The sequence below is a fragment of the Hippopotamus amphibius genome, chromosome 11 (genome assembly GCF_030028045.1).
Source record: "Hippopotamus amphibius kiboko isolate mHipAmp2 chromosome 11, mHipAmp2.hap2, whole genome shotgun sequence".
Lineage (NCBI taxonomy): Eukaryota > Metazoa > Chordata > Mammalia > Artiodactyla > Hippopotamidae > Hippopotamus > Hippopotamus amphibius.
In genome coordinates this window covers 26,765,509-26,782,251 of record NC_080196.1, presented here as the reverse complement: position 1 = coordinate 26,782,251, position 16,743 = coordinate 26,765,509, and the positions used below count along the sequence as shown (strand labels likewise).

Genomic DNA, 16,743 nt, shown 5'->3' with positions numbered 1-16,743 from the left:
GTTTTCTTACATTATCTTGACATTATGTTTTAATACTAAATTAAATCAGGACTCCCCCTAGAGCCTCCGCAGGAAGTGCAGCCCAGTCTGTACCTTGACTTTGGGCTTCTGGCCTCCAAAAGTGTGAGAGAATTCATCCTGTTGTTTTAAGCCCCCCAGCTGTAGTGAGTTGATACAGCAACTACAGGAAACCAATACACACTCGCGCTTACTGCCCCACAGCACAGGATTACTGTGAAGGAAATCCTACCCAGCTCATCACTCCACCCATCCGGCACTTAGCAAGTTACTCTCTGAAAGCTAAGGACACCTTCTGTAAATATAATCATGCTATACCATCATACTAAAATTTTATAATTTCTATAATTTATAATTATAGTTCCTTCATTTCATTAAATGTTCGGCATTCTAATTTTCCCCATTGTCACATAGAGATTTTTGGGGAGTGGTTTATTTGCAATAGGACCTGATTCTATCATTGGAGTGATAGGAATACGTTTGTCTTGAAGACTTGGATGAATGAATACAGCTGTCAGGCAGATGAGAGTGTTGGGGATTGTGATGAATTCCCACAGCCCAGACCTGCACTCGTGGGGCATGAGGTGTGTGTGGAGCTGTACACGGTGGTATGACCGCTCATGGTTCAGTCCTGAGGAAACAGCAGGGCTGGGACCACAAAGGAACTCACAGACGGGGGGGAGGCCAGTGGTCTTCAGGGTTATTGGAGGTTTTTTCGCTCCAGGGGGAGGCACAGAGGCGCACCCAACTCTCCCCAGGGAGCACGAAGGCGAGGAGATTAGTGCGGCCAAGGGGACGAGCCGCCCAGGCAGGGAGCCAAGGTGCTGAGGCCAGAAGGAGATGGCCCCCCAGGCCCCCGTGTGTGATGGGGTTGGAGCTCAGGGGGTGAGGATGGACGTGAGGAGGCCACCCTGCAGGCAGCAGGAGTCACTAAAGGAGAGAAAGCAGAGGGTGAAACTCAGGTGTGCATTTCAGGGAAATAGCTTTGATGTCAGTAGAGAACAGAGCAGTGAAGCTGCAGTCAGGGAGCCCGTGTGTCTGTCCGCTCCAGCCCCGCCCCATCACCTGGGGGAGTGCCCACTCCAGGAGGAAGGAACCCCATACTCCAAAGGCCAGATTTCCTGGGGAGCATTCACTGCAGGCCCCGCATGTGACTAAAGCCAGAATCACTCCTAATCCAGGCTTTCTGGCTCTGTGCGAGGCCTGGGGAAATGACGTCATGTATGTTCATTCATATTAAATTCACACATGTGACCTGTGTTGTGGAGCCCAGGCCTGGGGGACGTCGCGTGAACTGCGGCTGAGGCCCCACCGAGCCTTGTGCAGCAGAGCTGTGACGACCAGGCGGCCAGGACAGGGTCCCCCGAGCACAGAGCTTGGGTCCCTTGGGTTCTTTCTTATTGTTTCCCCACCTCCCAGAACCCTAGAGAGTCCAGAGTAGACATAACAGTTGTTCAAAAATGCATAAGGAAAACATTTTTATTGCCAAAAGGAAAATGTCTCTCAAAGAAATAAAGAAAACGTCTTTCTGCCATGGCCCAGAAAGGTAGCTCTTTTCTGGGAAAACCGAAGAATGTCAGATATGAACTTTTACATTTTTCTCTTTGATAGACTATGTGACAGATGTTATATGATAACCCTGGAAAATGTAAGGGGACTATATAACCTGTTTCCTGTTCTAATTTAATTTTTAATTCCAAAACAAGAGACAGGTTAGAAGGAGATCGAAAATCTGATTTTCTTTTGATCATAATGAAAAAGAATACATTGTAAGTAAACTGGCTCATGGGAGCTTTTTATTTAACGACCACCAAACCTTTGGAATAGTTTATTAATCTCACAACACCCGGGATCTATATTTAGGTAAGCACTTCGTTGTTGGAAATTTTCTGAAGATTTGTCTTGGGTGGCCCTGCCTGCTTTATTAAAACCTGAAAACCTTTCTGGCTTCTTGTAAACGTTTCTCATCCATGAGAGGCTTCCTCTGGCTGCCAGGCTGCAGAAACTTCTTCACGGCAGGGAGATTGCTGACTCTGGTTTTCAGGGCCTGCAATGCACAAGAGCACAGCTCAGAGTGAAGACAAAGACCAGCCCCATCATGAGCACAACTCAGGGACCCGAAGACCCTCCTGGACAAGGGCCGGCTGAGGCCCCTCCATCAGCACCAGGATGAGGCTGGACACAGACACCCAGTGAGACAGAAAGTGAGTAGACAATAGCTTTTTCTCCCAGAGATGTCTTAGTTTAAGACTCCATTCAGCTTCGCAATCTTCTTCCTACATATAAATCCTGCAGATTTAACCCTTTCATGCAGTACGAGGAAGAGTAATGTGTCTCAGATATCAGCACAGATAAAAGCTCCAAGATATCAGGACATGAAAATGAAGCTATAAGAGACTGGGCTGGAACTGAAGACAGAAAACATGAAAGGTAAACGATGAGGCCAGTCAGAACCAATCTGCCCTCAGAGAGGGAGAGTCGGGCAGAGAGAAACCAACATGTGAGAGAAGGAACAGGAGCTGAGGGGAGGAAATGAGATGGTGGGAGATGCACTCAGACAGATTCAGGCAGAGAAAGAGGACACAGCTGGGACAGAGGGAGGCAAAGCGGAAATGAGGACGGAGACTGAAATGGAACAGCGGTCAGGAGATGCCAAGTTCTAGGTCTCCCTCCTTATAGAAGGCAGGACATTCTCTTTGGGGCAGCGTCCACCTCCACTGTCCTTGGCGTGACCAGATTCTTCCCATGCCCCAGACCAGGGCCTTGGAGTGACGTGTGGAGACCTGGGGGCAGTGAGGCCTGGACAGTGTGGGGGACCCTCGCATCACATCCCAGGGTCCAGAGAGCAGATTCCGAGGTGGGAGGTGTGGGTGGCCCCCCGAAGGCAGTGGGAGAGCTCACCTTCAGCAGAGGGAAGTTGGCCAAAAGGCTGGGGTCCAGCTCTTCCACGTAGTAGAGAAGTTCCACCAGGTGGATGTCAGCCTTGCTCAGCTTGTTGCCCACAAGGTAGTCTTGTCCGTGGCCCTTCAACACCTGGTGAATGGAGGGGTCAGATCAGGAACACAGGCCCAGGCAGGCTGAGTCTCTGCTCCTCCCCTGTCTCCCCAGCCCCACCTGCCCCTCTGCCCCTCACTGGGTGGGTGTGAACCTTCAGACCTTCTGCTCTCCACTGACTCAGTGATGCGGCCAGGTGGGTCCCTGCTGTTCCCTCCTCAATGAAACCAGGCTACCATTTCCATGTCCTGTTCCCTCCTGGCTGTAGCTGCCTTCGGTGCTTATTCCACTGGGCCAAGGGTTTAGGCTTACGTGCTTCTCCCAGTGGGCCAAGGGTTTAGGCTTATGTGTTTCTCCCACTGGGCCAAGGGTTTAGGCTTATGTGCTTTTTCTGCTGGGCCAAGGGCTTAGCACTGTCTGCACCGTGTTTCTGTTGGCCCCATACCCTAAAGTGTGCAGCCCTGAGCTTAATGACATGGCCTTTCAATTCTTTCTCCCCTCCCCCAACTTGGGTAGTGACTTCATCGTCACGACAACTTTCTCCAACCCTAAGCAAAGTATTGCTGAATCTGTATTTCTTCTCATATCCTGTATACTTCCTCGTTTCCTGGTCTCTCCCTGGGACCTGAAATAAACCTGAGTCAACTTGAACTCCCATCTCCTGACTCCTAACTTGCACAATGTAATAATCCGCGTGCTGCATGTCTAGGAGGGAATTGCACCGATGACTGAACTCACTTGGTAATATATCCAAATAACATGTTTGACAGAACAGGGATGGGGATTCATGGACATATGATAAAGCAAACCAAAGGTAATTTTATTATTCACCTGGTGGGTTCATATGTGTTCATTATACATATCTTTAAACGTTTCTGGATGTATGCAATTTTTCATAATAAAATATTGGGGAAATAAGTGGATGTTTATTAAAATATTCCAGCAATATGGGAGTCATAAAGTACAAAGAGAAAAAACACACATAGTGCCACCAACTAAATAACATTTTGGCAAATATGCTTTGAAGTACGGATAATTATTTGGCAAAGAGTATAATTACATCAAAACATTTTGTAAAATACAGTTTTTATTTATGTTATCATGGCCCCCCCCTTTTGATTCTTCTTTTCTTTTTTTGGCCGCAAAGCATGTGGGATCTTAGTTGCCCAACCAGGGTTCGAACCTGCATGCCCTGGATTGGAAGCATGGAGTGTTAACTACTGAACCACCAGGGAAGTCCCACATCTTGGGGCTCTTTGATTTTAAAGTACAGATGGACTCAGATTGCGCTGACCGAAGATTGTCATCACGTGCATGTGCCCTAAACTCTCAGCACCAACTGGGCCAGGAGGGTGTCATTTCTGATTACTGTTAAATTCTTTATTCCTTGCATATGGCCAGACATGCAAGCAATGAATTAACATTTATTGAGTGAATGAAAGAGTAATCTAATGGTTTTTAAAGATGAGCCTGTTGGTGTTAGTCTTTTTACTTCTACTTAAGACTCTTGTATCTCTTACAATCTTTTTTTTTTTTTTTTTTTTTTTTGCTCAGGATTTTTGTTTAGCATGATTTCAGGTGGTTTTTTTTTTTTTTTTGGTTTATGGGTTGATTGATTTTTTTTTTTCAGGTGGTTTTGATCTTGAAGCGTTCTCCTGTTACCTTCAAGGAAAAACATTTACTGAGATATGTATACATCACAATGGGACACTATTTCTTAGGTTTCGTATGGTTTTCTTCAAAAGTCTGAGAGCTATGTCCCCAAAATTTTTAGATTATTTTTTCCTTAACAGATTTTCCTCTGTCTCTTACTCCCCATCCCAGTAAACATGCTCTGTTTAGATGTATCTCATCCATGTCTGAAACACTACCACATTCTCCTGAAGGCAGCTGGTCTCATGTCTCCCTCCACACGGTACCAGAATATTTTCTGACATATTGCTGGTGTTATGCTCCTCTTGGACCAAAGCCCTGTACTGTGTTCTGCAGGATCCATCTACTCCAGGCTCCAGTGTGGTTCTCAGAGCTTCCACAGCCCAAGCTCTAAGTACAACCATGAAATTCCATTGAGTAGAGAATTCCAGACTGGGTCTGAGTAAATCAATATGTTGCTGAAAAATTATAACTTGGGTAAAACTGGTAGAGTTCTTCCTCATAGTCAATTTTTATAAAATGCCCTGAGAGTCAGGGGGCTACATTAGTATTGAGAAAGGCCCACAGAAGTGAAGGTTGATGCCCTAGCAATGCCAGGCACTATTTTTCTTGTTCTTCTTATCTCAGTGCCAAAAAAGCTGAACAGTCCACTTACTTTTTCAAACACAGGAAGATAACGGTTTGTTGTCTTCTCTTTGATCTCAGCTATCTTGGCATCTTTTTGATCAGGTGGACATAGTGGCAAAAGCATGATCATTTCACCCAAATCTGCCACACCTTCTGAATACATATCAATCCTGAAAGACAAAATGACCAAATTGTCGAATGTCTCCTGCCTTAGACTTTACAGCTGAGAATGGATAAGAATGGGTCATCAAGAGCTGGCAAAGTAATTCACCTCCATTGGATACATTTTTCTATGCCAGCCATACAGCTATGATTGTTATTAATTTTAACATTTCATTCTAGAACAAGCCATCGAGGTAGTTATAGGTCTAATATTTTTGGTATACACGTGACCAAGTATGGGGACAGAGCACATCAGGGACCCGTCCAGAGTCACGGGCGTGAGAGAAATGGGTGGAGTCACTGCAGGTAACCACTGAGACCACACATAGGGTTTGCCATCTCTGCTGAGGTGTGTTCTGTGCACAGTTAGTGTGATGCATTACTACCACCTCCATCATGTCCAGAGAGTCCTGGTTCAGTCATCCCAGTCATGTCCCTCTCCCTGTCCCATCCTTCCTTTCTCCGGCCTTATCCTCTAGACACTCAGATGCTCTGTCCCTTGTCTCTAGCTGTTGGCGGGTGCCCAGCTCAAAAGAGCCTGAGGCCCTGGAGTCATGGTTCTACCATCCTTCTGGCTTCATAGTTCATCAGTGTTTGGAAACCTGTCACTGTGCTATATCCATGGTCCACATCCTCTTCCATAAGCACTTGATTCCACTCCAGGTTTACTGTTCCCTCATTCTCACAGGTCTCTGCAGTACTGGACCTCAGTTATACCCACTAAGGGCATGTTCCCTGTGAGTACATCCTGATCACCCAGGGAAGGACCTAGATTGCTCCTATTAACCCTGATGAAAGAACAGAAAAAGTACCGTACAGGGCTCTCTCCTTCATGTCTTTCCCATAGAGGTTGTATTTGGTGGCAATGTAGTTGAGAATGGCTCTGGTCTGCGCCAGCTTCATCCCATCGATTTCAACCATTGGCACTTGCTGGAACAGCAAAATCCCATCTTTTGAAAGACGAGAAGAGTGAAATGCTGGCAGACTCGTACTATTTATTAGAGTGAAATGTTTTATGAAATAAAATGTTTGTTGAAATGACTGAAGATATAAAAGGAAACACAGATTATTACCTTGCAACATTACAATGGAAATAGCATTTTGCTTTTAGCTTTCTGTAATCCTTTTTCTTATCAATCTGCTTTTACTTTTCGACCTATTATTTCATTTATCTTTTTATTGCCCACTCAGATCATCATAGGTCCCTTTATTTTATGTATTTGATTTGACTTCATGATTTTTTTTTAGGACAAATATAGGAGAATTTCTTCTCCTATATTGGCCAGTTGCCAAGTCAAAAGGGAACTTCCCAATGTAAGCCTCTTGGCGTTCATGGCATTAAGGCCAGTTCTAAGAGAGACTCCTATATAAAGAGTTTTGTACGTTCTTCAAATCCCACCACTGGACAGTGTGCAGGGGAGGCCTGTTTTCCCAACCCCACTGCTGCTGGCCCCTGCACTTTATCTCCCTCCTACACACTCACCTGGCCGCCAACTAATTCAACACCACCTGGTTATTTGAGTCTGCAACATTGCTAGGATGTTACCTTGTTAAACACACCAGAGAAAAGAACTCCTGGCAACTGCTGGGCCTGTGTCTCCCCTCTTCTCTCTAATGAATGTGTTTGCATGTCCTTGCTAGGAGGGCTGTATGTGGTCCTGAACTGATACAGTCACTTATGGTGCAGAAAGGCAGGGAGAGCACAGACAGGGCGTTCACAGGGCACCAGTATTTGCTGGTTCCTTTAGCAAATACTCAGAGTCGCAGCCCTTCCTAGTCCTGAGTGAGCTGCAACACCTGCTCAAGGAGCCCCACCCCTTACCTTTAACCATATTTCTCTCTCTCCACTGACCCCACTCCTACCATGCCCACACATGGCATTGCTGGGGTTCAAACCTCAGCTTATGACTTCTACTAGATCCTCCCATCAGAGGAATATAGTTTTTCGGTCTTACCATTTTTTAATTTATTCAGGTCTTCTGGAGTTTGTATAAGTTGCTCTTCAAACTGGAAAGCACAGAAATAGTCAATGAATTCCTGTTATTTCATCCCACAGCATAACTGCACTTGAATGACCCCTGTGTGGTGCAGACTATGGAGAAGGGAAGATTTCTGAGTTTGGTACACGGAGGGTACATGGAGGACAGTGATCACAGCCATTTGGAAATTTAGGTTAGAGCACCAAGAGAAGAACACGGGTTTCAGCAGGTAACTGCTCATCCTGTAGGTTCAAGTCACCTCCTTTGTTACCACATCTGTCACTGATCAGGTTGTGATGTGGGAGGGGTATGTCATTGGAAGGAAGGGACTGGGAAGTTCTTCTAGTTATGGAGTTTTCATATCTCTGCAAAGCCGTTCTCTCCCTGTGAAACCAGGACAGGGTATTGGGTGTCCCCCAGCATGGGATATCCATGCGGCCAGTGACACTCAAGATGCTGCCATCAGGGGCCTCTGTTGTATATTCCCTCCCTCCCTTCAACTCTTTTATTTTAAAAAGGAGTCTCCTGAAATCAAACTTATGGTCACCAAAGGGGAAACGTTGGAGGAAGTGATAAATTAGAACATTGGGATTAACATATACATACTACTATATATAAAATAGGTAACGAATAAGGACCTACTGTATAGTACAGGGAACTCTACTCAATATTCTGTAACAACCTATATGGGAAACGAATCTAAAAAAGAATGGATACCTATATATGTATAACTGATTCAGTTTGCTGTACACCTGAAACTAACACAACATTATAAATCAACCATACTCCAAGAAGAAATTTTTTAAAAAGGAGTCTTGGTGGTGAAAATTTGGGGAATGGGGAGTTTCTAACTCACTCAGTGGAACAGTTTATTGTGGATCTATATGATCTCATAGGGTCAGACTATACAGACAGTGAGGTGTATGGGCAACAATGTATAAAGTGTCCAGGTCAAGACAACATAAAGGATGGTTGGTGGTCACTGTGGGAGGGTGGCCGAGGTGGGATGGGACTCGCTGGTGTGATGTAGTTTGTGAAGCTGTAGGAAATGGGTGGGGTTGTGAGGATCAGCCTCTGAGCTCAGAGAACCCAGAAGTCCTGACCAAGAACCTCTGGTAAGCCTTGCCCCACACCCTCCTCAGTCAGGCTGGGCTGCACAAGAAGAGGCCTGGGATGTTCTCAGCCTCTCCCCCTACTTCAGCATCCTGTGCTGAACTCATCCTCCCCAGGGGATCTGAACACATGCTTGAACCCCAAAGCTGGACCACAGTGAAAACTGTGGATTGTTGACTTGTAGAAATTAAGCAACCTAGCCTGACACTGTTTGAATTTTTTGTGTATTGTCTTTTCATGAACTTGAGAACGTATGAGGCTAATGTCCTGTGCATTCATGAAGCAATCAAGAAAGCGTAATCCCGGGGCTTAGGTAAACACGCTGTTAGGAGGCTCAGGGAGGACATCAGAGGTTCCCTTTGCAGGACAACACCTCACCTGAGACCCTCCTTTACTGCTTGCTCTCCCCTGTGGGACCCGATCTCTGGAGTCTGTCCATGACTCCCTCCCCAGGAAACCCTCACAGAGTTGCTGGCTCCCTCTGACCTGGGCTGGGAGGTGCTTTTCCCAGCGACACCTCTAGAGGGCAGCACTCAGCAGAGTCCCACAGAAACCTACAAGTTTGCTACTGGGAATATGGCATTTTAACACTGTAAAATGCTTGGGTGACCTCCTAGGCGCTCCCACCTCTTTTAAAATCACATTTTACTTGTCTGCATCCTCACTAGAGTGTAAGCTGCCTAAGGGCAGGGACTGTGTCTGTCTTGTTCATCCCTGTATCTCCAGGACCTGGTACTTCAAGGTGCCCAACAAATTGACTGCTGAGTGAGTGCGTTAAATCTACAGGCCGTGTGTTACCATCTACCGCTCACTGTATTCCTCGTTTATGTTTTAACTTTAATTACATTTATTTTCTAACGTTTATATTTTTGTCTTTTTAATTATGGAAAGTCGTGGCAGGCACAAAATAAACAGCAAATTACAATGATCCTTCCTGCACCCATCAACCAGCCTGAGTAATTATCAGCTCAACCCAACAGGGAGTCATCTGTATGCCCACCCCCTCTCTCCCTCATTATAATTTGAAACAAATCCAATATAACATATATTTCATTTTTAAATACTTCAATGTATATTTCTAAATCATAAGAACTGTTTTAAAACTAACCACAATACAGTAAAATACCTGACATGTTGACAGTAATTACTTAGTATCAATTGATATTTAAGGTTCTTGTTTCTAATTGTGGTATCAATGTCATGAATAATATTTTACAGTTTAAAAAAAAATCAAAGTCCAAATAAGACCCACACATGTGAATAATTTCTTAAATTAATTTTGTTTATTCTCTTTGATAAGAAGTCATTTTAATAATAAATCTGTTAATCTCTTAGCAACTGACAGATTTGCTTCAATGCCAGACTTTTAACAGGTCATTCAGCAAGAAAAGTCTCCTAGCTTATGTGAGAAAAGTACTTTGATACCGTCGATTTAGATCCCGCTGAAGATGAACAGACTCAGAACCCACCTCCACCCCAGCGGCAGCCAGGAGCCAGCGGACGCACTCCATCCTGCCTCGTGCATCGAAGTAGTGAAGCTTAGGTTTCCCCGCCATGACAGCAGCGTCCAGGTTTCTCCAAACCTTAGTGAATGAATGAATAAATGAACGAGTGAATGAATGAATGAACAAAGAATAAAACCATAGAATCAAAATGTACTTTGCGATATGTGGCTGAACAGCACCCACAATGCTGAAGTATCTGCCTCCCTCGGGGCAGAGCTGGAAGAGTCTTCCAACTAGAATGTCTTCCTCGGCCCAAATTCTCACCCTCAATAGCCAACAGCGGGAAATTGCGCCAAACCATCGTCCAGCCTCTGTTGGGTAAAATCTGATTGTCTTGGCAGCCTAAGAGGTGAGTCTGTGGTAAGGATGCATGGGTGGGTATTAGGGAGGGGAAGGACTAGAGAACTAGTATTTACTGAAAACCTCCTAATGGGCCTGACCCAACACTAACACCTTTGGAGGCATTATATCTTTAGTCTTCACAACAGTCAGTCACATGAAATATTTATTACCTCCATTTTTCAGTTGATGAAACCAAGGCTCAGAGCTTAAATGACATTCATGGAAATCCATGCCCAGCAGTAAAAAGAGGGCAGGGCTGGAACAAACACAGATGCAGGCCCTGGCAGCCTGGGAGGGAGGGGCCATGGAGCCAGAGGGCTTCACTGACAGTGAGAAGGAAGAGGCTGCAGAGTCCATCTTCAGCTCCTTGGCTACCATGCTGCATTTGTTCAAAAGCTGAAATAGGGCTCAGATTTCCTTAACTATCACTCAAAAGATTCTAATTCTTTCCACAGACACAGGATGCTAATACCTTCCTCCCCCGCCCCCCCCCCCTTCTTTAAATTCTACATTCTACCTCTCTTGGTACATCTTATATCTAGAAAAAGGAAAGTGGATGCTTTAACTTTATAGCATGTGATGGAACTAAGATTTGCTCAATGTCTGTCATACGCTGGGCATTCTCACAAATTTATCTTCATTTAACCCTTCAAAAATCAACTGCAGTGAACTTTGTCACTGCTCTCATTTTACAGTTAAGGACACTGAGGTTTCTAGGATAACTTGCTCAAAGTAGGTGGTGGACCTAGGATTCAAACCCACTTCCATACGAACCCACGTCTCGGATCCATTTTCCATTAGTGGTTTTCAAAATATGCATGCCAATCCTTCAGTGGATTGTGAAATCCACCAATTTTTAAAATAAAGGACAAGAAAACAGAAAATATCAGAGTGCATTATATGCCAAAGAGGTAAGCATTGCTTCATGAGTTTTTAGTTTCGTCCCATGTATGGGCAAAAGAAAGCATGTGTGCACACTCATTTGGTTATTGTAATGGTCAGAGACACTTTGGTTGTGTCCAGTCAACAAAGTTTGAAAGCCCTTGGTCTACAGCAGCCTACCTGGAGTGGACATAGCCGGGAACCAGAGAATGAAACTCAAGGCTTCAACAATGGACAGAACTAATGGGTATGAATGGGAACACAGGACTCTTTAAAAGTTGGAGTTCCAAAGCCAGGACTTAGGGAGAAACAGTTGCATTTTCTATCCAAATCCCAAGTTCTGTTTAGAAAACATTAAGATTCTCTTGCAAAATTTTGTTGTCGTGGAGTTTGGTCACAAATATACTTCTCTTTATCCAATAAATATCTCCCTGAAAAGTATGGATGACTTGAATTTTAGATATCAAAATGTCTTCATTATCCACATTTTTAATGTAAGACTCAACAGTCTAACCTCTAGAAAGTAAAGAATCCTTTGGAAATACACTGAACTCATCTGTCTTGTAATTGGACTTTGTGTATATTGTACTTTCTTATCATGGGAAACGGAGGTGCTGTGATTCAGCAGAATCCTGTGAAGGGTGTTGCTGTGAACTAGTGGTCACGGGTCCTGCTCACACTAAGCTCCCTTATCCAGTGACCGAAGATCACATGACAAAAGGAAATGCATTTTTCATAATATTTTATCGTATGTTCCTTATAAGCAACTTTCTTCACCTTTCGAATAAGAAGTTTCCAAAGGCCTGATCAAGGCTGCGGCAAAGATGACACAAACTTCCTGGTCCCCAGAAAATGAGAATTAGAGAGATTTTGTGATTTGCCATCAGTCACACGTGCGTGTTCCTGATTCACACTGAATGTCTGGCAAGTGTGTCCACCCTCAGGACAATCCCGGGAAACAGCTTCTAACATCCTACGGTCAAGAGGAGGAAACCCAAGTTCAAAGAGATAAAGCTACTTTCCTAGCTCACAGTTTTGTGAGTGTTGGGTTAGTTTGAAGGAATTGATACCCATCAGGGTTCTTGGCCTTCCGCAATCAATAGAAATTGATTAGAGGCCAGACAAGAAATTCAGGCAAGGCTTTCTGGGGGCCTGTGATGCAGCAGGGAGGACTGAGAACAACAGGTTTCCTTGCTTGCCCCCCAAGGGGAGGCGAGTTGGTTCCTTACATGGGGTGAGGGTAGGGGTGTGTCCAGGTGTCCGCCTGAGGGGTGGCATAGGTGGTTTGCCCACCCCTCTGGTGGTATTGAGCGCAGGCAGCATGCACAGTACCCTGGTTTTGCTTCTGCTCCTGACACCTTGGTTTTGCTCTGAGCTCTTCACACGCGGCAGTTGAGTTTATTTTTTGGTCATTTTGTATCTTCTTGTCCATAATGTGGCCCAACTGTGCCTGCACACAATTATTTTTAGTCCCTTATAGTTTCTTTGTATTTTGGTGCTCCAGGAGATGTTTGTCCAGGAGCAAGCACTGCAGCACTGAAGCAAAGGGTCCCAGGTCCCAGCCTGTCTCAGCCTGGGGCTGTCGCCCCCTACCAAATAATGCTTAGGCAGTTTCTCTGCTGCTCTCTGAGACCCTTGTTTATTAACTTTCCCCCATTTAGAATCCACTAGCTAACAGGTAAATACAAAGGAGAGAAGGAAACATCAAATTTACAAGTTCCCTTTTGTTAGCTGATTCTTAGGGGCTTGATGTGAGGAAAAAATGGATACAAGTGTGTCTTGCTTTACTTGACATCCTAAACACTTACTGTGAGTAAACTGAGTGCTGGTATAACTATATTTTACCTGCATAATGATGTAGGCTTATATTCCTTGAAAGGAATGTATCTTGGGATAACTCCAGTGAGAACTAAAGGAGCTGAGTCTCCAGGGTGGTGGTGCTGGGGGGGAAGTAGTGCCTAATGACAGTGTTTCTTAGCAGAGAGAAGGGAGGCTTAGAGACAAAGCCCAACTTCTTTCGCCAAGAGGAACATAAACCCAGGCAGGTTCTTTAATCTCTGTACCTCAATGTTCTCTTTTAAAATATAGTTATATCTACTAGTGAGGGCTGTTGAGAAAATTAAATTAGATAAGGTATAAAAAATTCATAATAGAGACAAGCAAATCCAACTTTCTTCCTGCTCCCAGTTTCTGGGAGACGGGAGAGTCTCTGAGCACACTGGGTAGCCTGTGTGTCTTCTTTTTTCTGTCTGTATCTGTCTGCCTGTCTTCTATCTATCATCTATCTATCTATCTATCTATCTATCTATCTATCTATCTATCATGTGACTATCTGTCTAGCTTTTGACTCACAGCTCCAGTGGGAATAAGATTTTATACATATCCAGACTGTTTTTCAACTAAGTCATAAATGGCTTTTTATTTGGTTTGTGTGAAAGATTACTGATGTTCATTGAGGAGTGACCTGGATTGCAGGAAGTTTTTGGCAAAGGTTCAGTGAGGTCTGGCACAGCACTGAACACAGCCTTATGCAGCCCCAAGACCACAGTGGACCCCTGGTTCTGCCCCTGAACCATGCACCCCACCTGCCTCCCACCTTCAGGCCTGGCCCCGCCCCCACTCACTGGGCACTCTGGATCTTCTGGTCCCCCAGCCCCTTTGCATGGATTCCAGCCATGGCAATGGGAGACCCACTGCTTTTTACAGCAGGAGCTCAGGGTCTCACCATCAATACTCGATGGAAAAGATCCCTTCTCTTCAACCTCCTTCTTTCTCTGGAAATGCAGACACTTCACTGATCTTTCTTCAACACCTTGTTTCTGGTTGATGTGTAAACGTATTTCCTTCTCTTAACAAGTTTCCTTCAAACTTCCGCAACTAACACTCACTGAGCAGTCTCCTGTGCTAAGAAATGATGGCTGGTGGAGAACACAATAGGATCCTGATGTGGTCCCCGCCCTAAAGGGGTTTACGTCTCGTCAGAAAAACAGGTTTGTACACAACTAACAGTACACAAAGAGCCCAGTGGTGACTTCACTTTAATTAATTGGTTCCAAGCCAAGAATCATGATCTCTAAGCCAAGCAAGTCAGAGCAGGGGGAGCGGCTGCAGGCTGAGGAAGCTGAGGTGCTGCCCAGCTGCCCAGGTCGGCCTCATCTCCACGGCATCTCAGCCTGCAAGTCAGCAACTCCACCCCATGTCTGCCTCCTCCTCTTCATCTGGGATCAGACCTCATCCCTGTCTAAATGTTGCTCTCTGTAGTATCTTACAAAGTACATCTCTGCATTGCCCTCTCAATATCTTCTCTTTTCAGTCTTAGGCACTCTATTTTCCCCGTGAATTGCCGCACCCGGCACAGCTCCAGGTCTTTCACAGCATCTCTCTGAACCTCTCCTGTCCAAGGCCTTTGTTTCCCTCCCACCCCCGACATTAATACTTTTAACCCTGCATTGTTCACTCCTACATTCCATTCGAATGACTTGGACCTTCTGGCCCGATGAATTTCTGAACTTTTTAAAAGCTAATTCTCTGCTCCTGTATTACCTAGTTTCCCCATCAAGCCTTCCTTTGGAGGTTTGCCATGAGTTGCTTGAACACCAGAGAGAGAAGGGGACTTGCCAGCTGGCTAATCACAGCACAGACTGAGTTTCTGTTGACATTCAGACATTCCTATTATAATGAATCTTAATTTTGATATTTCACAGCCCGCATAGTATTACAGCATCACAGCTTGTACCTGTTGTGTTTTGACTACATCTACAGAGCAAGTTACTTCAGCATAAACACCTACACTCTCTCTCGCACTGGTCATATTCTCTAAATGCTAAATTCCTATCATTTAAATAAAATGCTATCAGTGTCTAAAATGCTAGCATTCTTTTTTCTCTTCATATAATTAATTTTTCTCAGATCTAAATTCCCATGCTAAATTCTTCATTTTTATATTTCTATAATGATGTATCCAACAACAATGAAACAACTTGAATTGTCCCTTAAGCACAGCAAGAATGCACTATGTGGTACAAAACAGAGTTTTTCTTGTGCTATGGGCACATTACACAGATGTATAAAATCAGTACTTACCTTATGCAAGTTTGTCTCCCACTAGGCTCAGCACCTCAATGCCAAGTCCACATGCATTTATGAGCTGTTGTCACAGTTTATAGAGGAGGACTGACTCCTCCTCTCTGAAGGGGAGAGTCCAGTTAGGGAGAAGCCCTCCCCATAGCGTTCAGGGCCAGGGTTTCACGCTAGATCAAAAAAGAAAACGTGATGAGTCATCCCCTCATGATGCTACAACTGGTTAACATGTTCTTTTCAAGGATGGCAGTTAAAGATTAAATACAAAGTTTCACACTGATTGGACCATATCTGCAAGCAGGTGAAGTATCCAAGTATGGCGCTTTCTTTTCTTCATTTTGTTAACCATTTAAAACAAATTGAAGTATAGTTAATTTACAATGTTGTATTGGTTTCAGGTGTACAGCAAAATGATTCAGTTATACATACACACATGTATATACACATATATATATTCTTTCTCAGATTCTTTTCCCTTATAGGTTACTACCAAAGATTGTGACGAGTTCCCTGTGCTATACAGTATACCCTTGTTGGTTCTGTATTTTATACATAGTGTGTACGTTACTCCCAAACTCTGAATTTATCCCTCCCCTACATTTCCCCTTTGCTAACCATAAGAGTTTTTTTTTTTTTTTCTAGGTCTATGGGTCTATTTCTGTTTTGTAAATAACTTCATTTGTATCATTTTTTTTATTCCACATATAAGTGATATCTTATGATATGCTATTTGTCTTTCTCTGCCTGACTTACTTCACTTTATATGATCATCTCTAGGTCCACCCCTGTTGCTACAAATGGTATTATTTCGTTCTTTTTTATGCCTGAGTAATAGTCCATTGTGTATATGTACCACATCTCTTTATCCATTCATCTGTTGATGGACATTCAGGTTGCTTCCATGTCTTAGCTATTGAAATTGCTGCTGCCATGAACACAGCATGTATCTTTTTGAAGTAGAGTTTTCTCTGGATATATGCCCAGGAGTGGGATTGCAGGATCATATGGTAACTCTATGTCCAGTTTTTTAGGGAACCTCCATGCTGTTCTCCATAGTGGCTGCACCAACTTATATTCCCACTAAGTGTGTAGGAGGGTTCATTATTCTCTACACGCTCTCCAGCATTTATTTTTTGTAGATTTTTTAATGATGGCCATTCACTGGAGGGAGTTGATACCTCATTGCAGTTCTGATTTTCATTTCTCTAATAGTTAGCAATATTGAGCATCTTTTCATGTGCCTTTTGGCCATCTGTATGTTGACATATGTTTTTTGAAAAACTTACTGTAAGTGTTTCATGAATTGGATGCAAGGACTAGGGCAGATGATAAACTCTCCTGTGGGGATACCAGGGAGCTGGGGTCACTGCAGGACACATGGGCCTCTG

General features: G+C 44.1%; 1 protein-coding gene across 1 annotated transcript; it reads right to left on the bottom strand.

The window, feature by feature from the left end:
• Positions 1-1,479: 1,479 nt before the first annotated feature.
• On the bottom strand, positions 1,480-15,508 carry LOC130831845 (glutathione S-transferase A2-like). The gene is made up of 7 exons (XM_057700273.1): positions 15,359-15,508; positions 10,016-10,129; positions 7,410-7,461; positions 6,272-6,404; positions 5,321-5,462; positions 2,920-3,051; positions 1,480-2,065 (listed from the first exon to the last, which is right to left on the bottom strand). The coding sequence occupies exons 2-7, from the start codon at positions 10,100-10,102 to the stop codon at positions 1,943-1,945; spliced, it is 669 nt and encodes a 222-aa protein (XP_057556256.1). The 5' UTR covers positions 10,103-10,129; positions 15,359-15,508; the 3' UTR covers positions 1,480-1,942.
• Positions 15,509-16,743: the final 1,235 nt, after the last annotated feature.